Source organism: Gobius niger (genome assembly GCF_951799975.1).
Source record: "Gobius niger genome assembly, chromosome: 18".
Lineage (NCBI taxonomy): Eukaryota > Metazoa > Chordata > Actinopteri > Gobiiformes > Gobiidae > Gobius > Gobius niger.
In genome coordinates this window covers 13,029,825-13,041,997 of record NC_136869.1, presented here as the reverse complement: position 1 = coordinate 13,041,997, position 12,173 = coordinate 13,029,825, and the positions used below count along the sequence as shown (strand labels likewise).

General features: G+C 39.1%; 1 protein-coding gene across 2 annotated transcripts; it reads right to left on the bottom strand.

Annotated features, from left to right (window-relative positions):
* Nucleotides 1-1,620: 1,620 nt before the first annotated feature.
* Nucleotides 1,621-11,397, bottom strand: tlcd4a (TLC domain containing 4a). Of its 2 annotated transcripts, XM_079576439.1 has the most exons (7): nucleotides 11,036-11,397; nucleotides 7,539-7,708; nucleotides 6,840-6,929; nucleotides 6,694-6,752; nucleotides 6,499-6,593; nucleotides 2,655-2,728; nucleotides 1,624-2,541 (listed from the first exon to the last, which is right to left on the bottom strand). In XM_079576439.1, exons 2-7 carry the CDS (start codon nucleotides 7,691-7,693, stop codon nucleotides 2,223-2,225), a joined length of 792 nt encoding a protein of 263 aa, XP_079432565.1. In that variant the 5' UTR covers nucleotides 7,694-7,708; nucleotides 11,036-11,397; the 3' UTR covers nucleotides 1,624-2,222. The 2 variants fall into 2 exon arrangements, with proteins under 2 accessions (XP_079432566.1, XP_079432565.1); XM_079576440.1 differs by lacking the exon at nucleotides 11,036-11,397 and having other exon boundaries at nucleotides 1,621-2,541; nucleotides 7,539-7,705.
* Between the last annotated feature and the right edge of the window lie 776 nt (nucleotides 11,398-12,173).

Below are 12,173 nucleotides of genomic sequence, written 5' to 3'. Positions count from 1 at the left end.
ATTAAAAATACATCAGTAAGTCCATCTTTATTGTTATAACAAGTGATAATGTAAATGACAGTATTTTCCTATTTTCAGTACATTCATAGCATCCTCTAGTCACGCCTCTCATCAGTACAACATTCAAAACAAAGACAGCGACTTGATCTGCACCGTGCTCCCCGTCGTCGGCATCTGCAGTGTGGGTCAATAAGTTAAAGACATTGGTTTAGCGCAGTATAGCCATGGGAAGTGTGTCTTATTTGCACGGCCCATATTGAAAACTGTGCTGAGTATTCAAGTATTCCCCCTTTTTATTTGAGTTGACTGGATATTAACCTACGATCTGCTTGATTATCGTTGTTAGCATTTGTGGGTTACATTGCATTATTGGCACAGTATAGGAATCAGTAAACGTATAAAAAAATAAGTCTTCTTGCAGGTGTACAATGGTAGTTCGCCTTAGAGTGCAATCTCAACATGCAATACAACATGCAGTAATAGAGGGCAGCGTGAAGAAGACCTTATCGATCATGCATGACTGAGCACACAGCAACCTAGTATCCTTGAACTTTGACTTTCTTTCAAACAGACTAAAATTAGACGCAGCACTCTGATTTACAGTACAGTAATAACATGGTAATAGACACAAAGAAAAGCATGGGTATACCTAAAAGTATATAGCACATTGATTAAGCAACCGTTATTATGGAAAGAGGACATGATGCACCTTATGTATTTAACAATGATCTGTCCCCAGTCAAGTTTTCACACCAAAAAAAAAGAAAAAAAGATTAATAAAGTACTTGACACCTGCCTGATTAAAGCAGTAATGAAATTATATTTGATTAAAACTAATAAATTGTCAAATGGATGAGTACAGCCTGAAGAAGCACATAAACCTGATTAGAAGATAGCGTATTAGAAAACATGTCATCTCTTAGTAATAATATGGAAACAGTGCTCTCTTTGTCTTTAGCTACCATGCTATTTCCATGTTATTACTGCGCTGTAAAGAAAAGTGCGATCAAATAAGATTAAAAGATGCATTATTAAGGTTGTCCATGTTCACATTGATGGCGAAGCTGTTTTGAACCATTTAAGTTCTGGTTAATGTTGAATTGGCACTGCTGTACAACAGTAACAAGGTCAAAAGAAATGTCAAAAAGTGACCACTGGCACAAATACGTCAAATGTGTGACATGGCAAAAGCATAGAGCACAAAAAATACCTACTTATTACATTTGAAACTGTCAAAAATCATCACATTAGACAGGCACAGGCCCATGGATAAAGCACATTAAAAGGAGTGATAGAAATAATCACAAAGGCAACCATTCAATTTGAAAAAAAAAAAAAGGCAAGAAAAACTCCCCTTTTTCTTGCAAAGGAGTTTCCATGAGCATTTCATGTACAGCGTAGACCAGATGAAAATAAAAGTTTTGGATGGATGGATCGATGGATAAACTTTATTGTCTTCAATGAGGACAATAAAGTTTGTCTCGGCAATAGGGAATCAGTTGTGTTTTATGGCCACATTGCTTCAACAAAACATATCTCAGCTTTAAAAGTTTGTAATGTAATGAAATATGGCAAATATTAAGAGAATATCCCTTCAGTTTTATCTCACTTGCTGCAGTGGGATATTTTGAGCAAAATCTAATATGCATTTTAGCAACGTCTGACCATCTATGTCAAAAACCTGATTGATGTTTTTGAGAAAAAGAAAAGAGGGAAAAAAAGAAAAGAAAAAACATAGTTATACCTTCCATATGATATTAACTGCAGTAACAGTCACAAGAACTCTAATGTGACATCTCACTACAAATGAAAAGAAAATAGTTTTGCGGCAGTACACAATCATTTTTCAAGGATCACTGAGATTGCTGCATCAACATGAACTTCTTCATTTAGCACACCTGATCTGTGGACATACGGGTCACAATGGTAATAGAAAAAGCAAACATCAAAATTTCTTCTGAATATATTAAAAGGAGCACTAAAAACAACCGTAAACTTTTTGACAATTTGTGTGTTTTCGGGTGCAATCGTCCGTTGTCCCCATATAACCTCATTAGTGCTGGCCATGCAGAGTATTGCAAAGAGGTTGTTTCATGGCTTATAAATGGCCAGGTTGGTGGTCCATTGACATACATCTCACAGCCTGTGTCCAATGTATGCACATGATTTCCCTCATTTTCCTCTGTACATTCAGTAGTCTGTGTTGCTATTCCCAAAGATCACTAATCAGATTTCCCATTTTCTTGCAGGGCCTCCACTTTTCTTTTCCGTGCTGACTGGAGCACCCTGTAGCAGCCCCGTGCTATTTTGTGCATCCACATAACGTTCATGATGTCTAAACAGATGCTGGAGCAGATCCAGGCCAGTCGCCCGCCCCACGGCACAATGTAGAAGGCCTCAGTGCCGTACACAGTGTACATCCGGCTGTAGTACACCGGGATGACAGCAATGCGGACCATGAAAAAGACCACTGCCATAGCAACACCGTTCGCCATATTGGGTCGAGAGGACTTGGGATATCCCAGGACCTCAAAGAACCAACTGAAACACAAAGTCATAAATAGGCATTCAAGTGTTTAGTCTGATTTTCCGCAGTAGGATGTATACTTAAATACATATCTTTGCAGTGGTAGAAGTTGAGAGCAGATACATACCGCTGGTTCACACATGGAGTGGAGAATTCAGCTAACAAGCGGAAGTTAGCGAAATAAGGCAACATTCCATGACCCTGGAAGATGTCGGTAAGGGCAGGAGAAGACCAGGCATGAAAGTGACAAAACAAGACTTTGAAGCTACAAAAGCATTGTCCATATTTAAAATGATAGGTCGTATTCACATTCTATAATGTGCTTATGCCAAAATTTCAAATTGAGGACAGGGATAAATAATGACTGTCCTCCCACTTTGGTGTAAAACTATGAGTAATGAAATCATGTGAAGACAAACTATTCTTACAGAATTGCATAAAGGACATTTGTGTTTAAGTGGCAGCTTACAGCAACATACTAGTGTGAAGTAGCATTCTCAAAAATGTTTAAGTATTTTGCTCTTGAATGAGAAGCATAAAAAATGCCACTATAGTTTGCGGTGAATAAATTCTGCATGCATGTGTGCAACTAACAAAACAAAACATAAAAGACATAGTTCTGTTAAATTCATCTATAACACAGTGCCTATTTATGATGCTGCAGGATGTTGCAGTTTCGCTACAAATTCTGGCGACTATAATACTGTATGAACATGACTATACAGGAATACAGCCAGCCACTAAATCAGACCAAGCCATGCATAATAAAATATATATCTGAAGCATTTCCAACCATGTGTGCAGTGTAGGAGTCATAGTATAGTAGTGAAGAATCTACTATCATCCTGGTGTGTTTGATGAAATTAAGATGCTGACGTCGAAATCGCTCAAAGTAGAATAGTATAAAGGCAAAACCACAATCCATTATGCACAAAAATGTGTTATGCATCACAATAAATAAAAGTTTAAGAATTGACAGTTCTTTTGATATGTAGATTTTAGTTGTACCATGACGTGTTTCAGCAGTGTCAGCGCTGAAACATGTCATGTATGACAAATATTGAACGGGAAATGTCATACATTCAGGATGATACATAAACAAAGTTCGTTGACTCAATGCTGCTGAATATTTGAGAGTTAGAGAATTACCAATTCATGCCATGGGCCAGAGTCAACTAAAATCTATAAGATTGTAAAGTGGGTGGTGACACATACCATTGCACAGGAATTCAATGGACTTTGTTTATATATCATTCTGGATGTCTGGATTTTCACTTTAATTGAACATATGCAATCTTCAACACCTGTGCACTGGTGTATGTCACATTGGTATGTGCCTGCTTTACAATCTTGGGGCCTTCAGTTGACAATCCAGACGTGAATTGGTGATTGACAAAACTGTCAGCCGGACAACTTCTACTATTATTATTGTACTATCAAAATAATGATTGAACACTAATTGCTTATTGACGACAAGAGTATTTTTATGGAAATGATAAAGTTATGATGATGTGAACCAAATAAGTTGAACATCAATAGCATATTTTATATTCCTTGTTCTTTCAACAATTCAACAAACACATTTATCTAATGCAGTATATTAGAGTGAACATTTGTGATACTTACCACCAGGCCTGAAACAAAATATTATACCAGAAACATACTTACTATCACAAGCACCAGTTTAACCATTTATCTAACTTTTCCAGCTTGCATTATCATGCTAGTACCTCCAGGAACTGGTAAGTCCATACTGTGACTGGGCATCATATCTGCTCAGTGCAACACAACAGCAATAACAGCAGACAAGAAAGGAATAGAGAGGTCCCCATCTAGACCAATGCTAAATATTCTGTTTAAATGACTCAAACTGTCCTGGTAGTTTTTGCATGAACAAGGATGAGACAACCCAACATGTTGTTGTCAGTTTTGGCATGTGGGGTTTCAGAGGGGCTTTTGTTATATTCAGCAAAGAACACAGAGACAGACAGACACAGATATCTAAAGATTAGAACAGAAAGATGCTGCCCACAAAAAATGCAACATTTAAACACTAATAATAAAGCATGCATTATGGCCTATTAAGAAATACTAATATGCTTTCAAAATGTGTTATTAAAAATCACAACTATTGACATTAGACTGATATATGCATATTATATTAGGCATTAGCACGCAATTATGAGTATTACAACTTAATGTCATAAATTAGCATTGTTCCTCATCTACATCAAGAGGCTATAGGTGTTAAATCAACACATACACTTCCACATTTTCACAGAAACACAAATGACACATTTGACTGTGTACAAAACTAAATGAAAATGACATTTTCTTTATAAATTTGCATCAAAACTAGTATCTAGAAACAGTCTTGAGTGTCCAGTAACAGTATGGCCAACCTATTCTCATTTACCTTTCTTGTACATACAGGTGCTTGCTCTCTCCTTCAGTTGAGTTATAGAGAGATAACATAGTTCCAATGACTAACAACATTAATCATAATTATAATGCATGTTGATTGAGAATTATTTGGCGTACAGTGCAACATTTACTTTATGAAATGTTCACGTGCTATATCAATTGCTGCTTTAAATCTCACAGGAAGAACAACGCACACTGTATATAAACTGTGATGTGTTAAATTTCAAGTGAGGATTTTAAAATTTTCCATGTGTCCAATAATACTTTTTAGTTTCTGTTTTTGCCAACAGTGTAAAGGGAGCACAAGTTAAGCACAGCTAGGCCCTGGCAAAGCAGAAAGGCAGAAGGTACTGGCGATAGGCAGGAGAGTCAAAGTGAGAAGGTTAAATACGAGTTATCATGCATAAAACAAAACCTGTCTGCGCACAGACTGTTTCATGCACACAGTTGCCATTGCTGCCATAGCTCGGACAAGTTCAGCTCACTTCAGATTAGCAACAACAAAAGGGGCTCACTAACAAAATAAGAAAGCACAGAAACTGTAAGGGCAAGGTGAGGAGGGGAGGGTCAGCCAGTACCATCATTGAGCATTCCATGCAAAAAATACCAAAGTCATTCATTGTCTTCATATTTATGCAAAGATCCTGATTGACCTGTATGGTTTCAGATAAAACCAAAAGTGAACAGCGGCTCTGCCCTGACGGCATGTCTTTACATGTCTGTAAGTAATCTTACACTGTATCTACAGTGTCAAGAAGAAGATATGGAAAGAAGAGTAAGGTAATTGATTCCATATGTGTGTAAAGGTTTTACTGTTCAAATGAAAAGAAAACTTGAGAAGGAAGAGTTAGTTTGTTTGGGCTCAGATTGAATATAGAAGTCATGACGCTCGGGTCACTTTAGTGCAGTGATATGGAATAACAATTAAGTAGCTCTCACTTCCACCCCACCAGCTGAATATTGTGTTGTTGGATATCATTACATATACTCTTATCTTATCACATAACCGTTCCTGGATGCAACATGCTGTCCTTAGGTAGCCTTCATCTACACTGCTTAAGGTCATCTTGGGGCACATTAAAGGTGCATTATGCAACTTTATATGCGGTAAAATAAAGTTGATCTTGCAGTGACCCAGCGGCTGTATGAGTGGTCAGCATGACGCCTTTACTTTCCAACACAGTGGTCTCTAGGACGCTCCAGGATGCAATTGTGTAGAAGGTTTCCACTCCTGACGGACCCTTTCACCAGAAAATCTACAAAACATTTGATCCTGGAGCCTTGTAGTGACCACCGTGATTGAAAGTAAATGTGCCACACAAACCACTCATACAGCCGCTGGCTTTGTCAAACACACACAAATATCATTTTTTCCCCGCATATAAACTTGCATATTGCACCTTTAACTATTGATATTTTATGTTTGTATTGCTCTTACATAATCCTTGACTTATTAAACTGGGTTCTAAAGGACATGTCTGTTCATTTTTGGTTGTCTCCTTCCCATCTTGCCTGCACATATTGCTATTGGACAATAGGGCACTCACCAGTACATAGTAGTAAGCATACAATGCTGCCAGATGGTGAACTACAAAAAACTTGTCGCCTATCGCCTTCCAATAGTAAAATATTAGCAGCAAATCTGAGGAACAAAGAAGAACAATAGAAATGTGTTAATTAGATTTCACACAGTTTAGACAAGGAAACATGACATTTGGGTTTAAACTGCCTGTGTGTCTTACCAGAAATGAGGTAGCCTGTTGTAATGGCAACATTAGTCTTCACTAATGTAGGATCCCCCCTGCAAAATGTATTTTTGGTATTTCATTTTGCCCCAGAAAAACAAGCTTGTTGCATTAATGTACAAAAAGAAATGTAAATATCTCACCAGACTGGGTCTTCATTGACAGCATCATCGAAGAATAAAATGTAGAGACAGAAAAGCCCCACTAACAATGCGTGAAAGGTCGACACTGTCCTGGAATACACAAGTGACAATAAATATGGTTAGCCATTGTACCGGTATATGTTTTTCACATATCTGTAAAGATGCTGGTAGTGTTGAAATAATACATTTGAAAGCTCTCAGTGAGTCTGCCTGTGAGAGCTACACACAGATTGAAGCCAATTAGACTGAGAGATTAAACACTGCTGCAAGGCCAAACACTGCCAGCCATCCGTGCCCTGAGACCATCTGAGCAATGCTTAGCCATCAGTCAAACCTCAGCCAACTGTAAGTAAAGTTTCAGCCTGCACCGGGAACACAACAAAAATATAGCTTTCCACTGGCCCATAAATCACACACTTTCAATTTCACAAGTGCACTAAAGCGTATTGAAGCTGGTATGAATGAAATCTTGAAATTATTGATTCATGCTGCCATAGTGAGAGTCCCATGGAACAGACTATACATTCTATGACCTTTTCTGCAAAGAAATGCATGGCTCTGACAGAGCGAAGCAGGTGACAGGAAATAATGCTTGTTTTCATCGTAAACCTGCACAGCCAGCTTTTCTTGTAGCCTGAGGACATGACCTGCATTCAGTCGAGTGTAAACACATGCAGGCCACTGTTGTCGGCAGGTTACCTTGAGTTCCACTCCACCTTCTGCTTGTCAGTGAGGATGAGGAAGCCCGGGCTGATGCGCATAGACATCCAGGGACTGACTTTATGAAACAGCCATTGGAAAGCAAAGAAACTGGTCACTGAGATGGTGAGGATGAGCTGGCTGAATGGGTCCATGGCCACCCGATATCACTGCAAAAAGAGAAATAAGTCCAAGTTTAAGCACACCACATGTTCACAATCACACGACGTTCCTGGGCCAATCATGGGCCATCTGGGTCAATCATGACATCAGCTCTGTTTGCCTGTTTATCTTTCAAAACCCACAGGAAAACCAGCATATGTCAGTGTTCAAGGTAAATGTTCAACCACAGAAGACATGCTGCTTATGAAAAAAGAAAAATGTACTAGCTTATTTAGCCTATACTTCACACGACAATTATTTTGTCAATTTAAGCATTTATGACATGCATAATTTTGCGGTTGTATAAAATCTGATAACTGAAGCATACAGTTCAATGTCCATCCCATATAAAGTAATTACGGCCAAAAATGAAGTTGTGCTCAACCACTTTCTGATTTAAATTGTTATGGGTATCTATTTATATAAAAATATACTATGATGGATGTGGTGAAGCTGAAATACTGTGGGCAACAGTTCTAAATTAATCATTTGTTATGGGTTACTTTATTGTTGAGGGCATTTCACCTCTCACCTCAAGAGGCTTTGTCAAGACAGTAACATTCCTTTTAGCAGCACCAGTCAAAGATTTATCTTGTTTCTGGAACCACCCATCTTTACTCTAAAAAACACAAACCTCATCCTGTTCAAAAGCCTATTCTGTATAGTGAGTCCTCTTGAGGTCAGAGGAAAAAGGTCCACCATTAACACAACACAGTTTTTTGGGTGATTTTTTAACTTTCATAAATGAGAGTGTGAAAGTTTAATAGTAACAAAAGCTCCCGGAGAGGAGCGGATCGTGTCCAGAGCCAGATTTACTGACAACAGCGACAACCAGAAGTTCACAAATTCAGAGAGGCGACATGCTGCTTTTAGAGCTCTTTCAAATCAAATTTAATAAATTTCACTTTATTTAACCGTTAGGAACTTCACTTGCAGAGGAAGTGCCAGCGCAGGCCCAATAAAAACAGCACATGCACAGACATACAATACCACAATCCACATGTGCTATAATAAACACATAAAAACAATACAGTCTTTAATTCCCATATTTCCTATATCTCTCTTAAACTTCACAGAGATTAAGAGCATTATATAGTTGTTACAGACCTTGTATTAACACAAAACAATTCATAGGTATAATTCTTTGCCAGTTGCGATGAGTCCTTCAGCTCATATCTAATTGCACAAAGTCTATAGTGTCTGGGTCATTTTAACCTTAGCATTCTTAAACAAAACAAGGTTAAAAAACAAAATGACTGATATCTCCACAAGAGGAAACACAGAGACATGAATACATTCGCAGCTTAAAGGCCCTATACCTGTTTTTTTTTCTCTTTTTTTTTTTTACACAAAATGAAAGAGCAAGCCACTAAATTCAAAGTTTTGTTGTGGTCCACACTCGTTCCAAACTTTCCTAACATATTTGTAGCATCCCAATTCTTCACGGAAATGCTAGAAAACTAGCCTGCAAGTTCATGAAAGTGATCAAATGCAATGCAGTGTTTTTTCCCCACAAATGACTTTACAATATATACTTACGTAGGACAAAAGACATGTCGCTCTATTATTAGCAACAAAAAAACATGTATAGTGCCTTTAACTTTTCAGACACATTTGGATGTTGGTTAATAGTTCATCATAGTATGCTACACACAAATCACCAATGCAGTATTGTCATTTAACACAGAACACTACAATCTACCCTATTCCTTTTAAAATAAATAAGTGACATGCTGTCCCCTTTTGCCCTACACATTTGTCCTCTGAGTAGTTGGAGACAAGAGTGCACACAGAGGGACGTCGCATGCTCTTGTTGTCCTGACTGCAGCCTCCTTCCTGTCAGTGACTGTGAGCTGTCGGTTAGTCACTGCTGGAGACTCAGTCATTGTGAAGAGCCAGCTTCAAACACAGAAAAAGGAGGACATGCCTCAAGGCAACAACCAACTGCACAGAATTTAAGGAGGCTCATAACCAGGAACTTTTATGGTCAGTTCAGTGTGTAGTTTTGATGTAGAAAGTAAATGTGGTTTATACTCTAGTTCTTATTGCATGTGTTGTTTATATCAGTCTATAGTTTAAAGTGATCTTGATGGTCAGATAAAAAAATAAAAAAAATAAATATATATATATTTTTTAAGAGAGTTAATTTTAATGATGAATTGCAGTAAATGGTTTGAATTTGAGACAGTTATTTCAGACATGACACACCACAGCAGCAAAACATTTCAATAATATTAATTTCACCTTAATTTGCAAAGTTTTCCCTGGGGGGGTCCCAACCCCCATTTTAGGACCCCCTGTTGATTATTATGCTAAATTACTTGTGAGATTGAGATGGCTGTTGAGACGTTAACTTCAAGGTACTCCCCCTCTCACAAAAAATAAAATCTACTGGATGGGTTTATATTCGGTGCAGTGTTCCCCATGAACCAAAAATAGCAGAGCGACTTGCAAACTGGTCGGCAGCCAAGCCAGAGGTCAGCTGTGACCAATGTGGGAATCCAGAGCACTGATCTGTTTTATGAATGCTACACCATATAAATATAGGCCAAAGTCAGTCTGTGCCAGCCTTCTACACATGCTTTGGCTTTGTAGTGCCATCATGAAGGTGTCTGTACATTTTAGATAAAAGAGTGGGCCTATAGTGTGTAAATTAGCTGCTTCTTACTGTGCTGTGACTCAAGTGTTTTCAAGGACATGCAGTTGAAAGGTCAAGAAAGAGTAAACGCTGCTGTTTCAAAAGCAGCTTTAAGAAAGTAAGGGATGCAACCACTCATTTAATGGTGGAAATAAAATGCCTGGATTAGAAATGCAAAACCAAAGCACCCAACAACACACCCAAGACCTTTGATTTAGGTGTCTGGGTTGTTACAAAACTATTACAAAGCAACTTATAGAACACTTGTGACCCGAGGACACCACATATTTTCAAATGAATGGCGTGTTTGGATCTGTTTATAGAGCTGAACTCCAGTGAATATTCTAGGAAGCCAGCTATACCAGTTTCTTCCTGTGGCGCCATCTGATATACGCGCATAACGCCTGGCAATGTGGTTAAACGCGCTTGCGTAAGAGAAACGGGTGGTCCGTTTATTAACGAGCAGGAAATTACATCCCCATGACAAAACTGCAAACTTGGCTTTGCGCATCAATGCGTTAGTAGCCTGTTACTAAGCATATGGGATTTTGACGCCCGTTTCAGAGTGCACATCAGTTCACGCCGCACCGCACTGGCTAACCAGCTGGCTGCCTGGTGAAGAGGCATACAAGACTGGCCTGTTCACGAATGCACAGTGAACCAAGAACACGAAAAACAACCACCGTGCGCGGCTTACCTGAGACTTTCATTCAGATGTGTGGTCGCACACGTTCTCAATCTCAACTGGTTTCGTTTGTTGCTCGCGTTGTCATGATTGGCGAACCGACGCTACAGCCATTCCGAGTCATTTTGGATAAACAACACACAGCCTGCCTTCCTCCTTACACGGATCCAAACAGGCTGCTGCAACATCAACTTGTACTGGGTTCGGAGGAGAGGAGACGTGACCGTGCCAGCCCTCGGGGTGTTGTTTACTGACAGTTCCATGTATCGCAAACGTGCGTAATCGCAGAGATGCAGTGGTCACATCGTGCAGCTCGACGCTCGATTACTGAAATGATTGTTGGTGGTGGGAGGGAGAGAGAGAGAGAGAGGTAGAGAGAGCGGAGAAAGAAGAGGGGTGTTGATTTTTGAGGCGGTGGGAGCTGTGGTCTCTCTCCCCCCACTCCCTCTCTCTTCTCCGTAGCGATCAAATTACAGCTGAAACCTTAAAGATACAGGCGCACAACAAACCGGCATTGCCTAAGGAGTCACTTTCTAAAAATAACCTCAACAGATTTAGGGTAAATCACTGAAACTATATATTGGCCAGCCTCACCACCACCACAACGGCCCTAACCAAATGAAGGATCAAGCGCCCAGAAAAAAAGGTTTTATACATTGTATCAAAACCAGCTTTAAAACAGGTCAAATGAAAGAAACTATTGATCTGCTGTAGAGAACATGGTAATCAGCATTCTTTTATAAATCACGTACAAATGCAATAAGGCAAGAGTTTGTGATATCACGGGTAAGGTCCAAATGTAATTTGATAAGAATTTACATAATAGTTTAATTTGGTAAAGTCACAATGGCTGTGACCAAGTCCTTCCGCGTGGTGGCACCATTGGCCACAATGGAACCTCCCAGAGGCCGTGTTAAATTAGGCCTAGGTTAAAGTCAAATCAAGACGAAAAGGGTTTTGTCTTGAGTGGGTGTTAACCATTGACAGTGGGTTGTTAATGTTGTAAACCAGAGGCATGAGAGCAACAGGGCCAAACTAAGCCAAGCTGTGATAATGAGCTTCTTGGACTCATGTGAAAATTAAATCAAGGATGTCTGGTGTCTGGTGAATGCAATACGATTCAATCAGGGACAAGATAAGAGTGTTGATT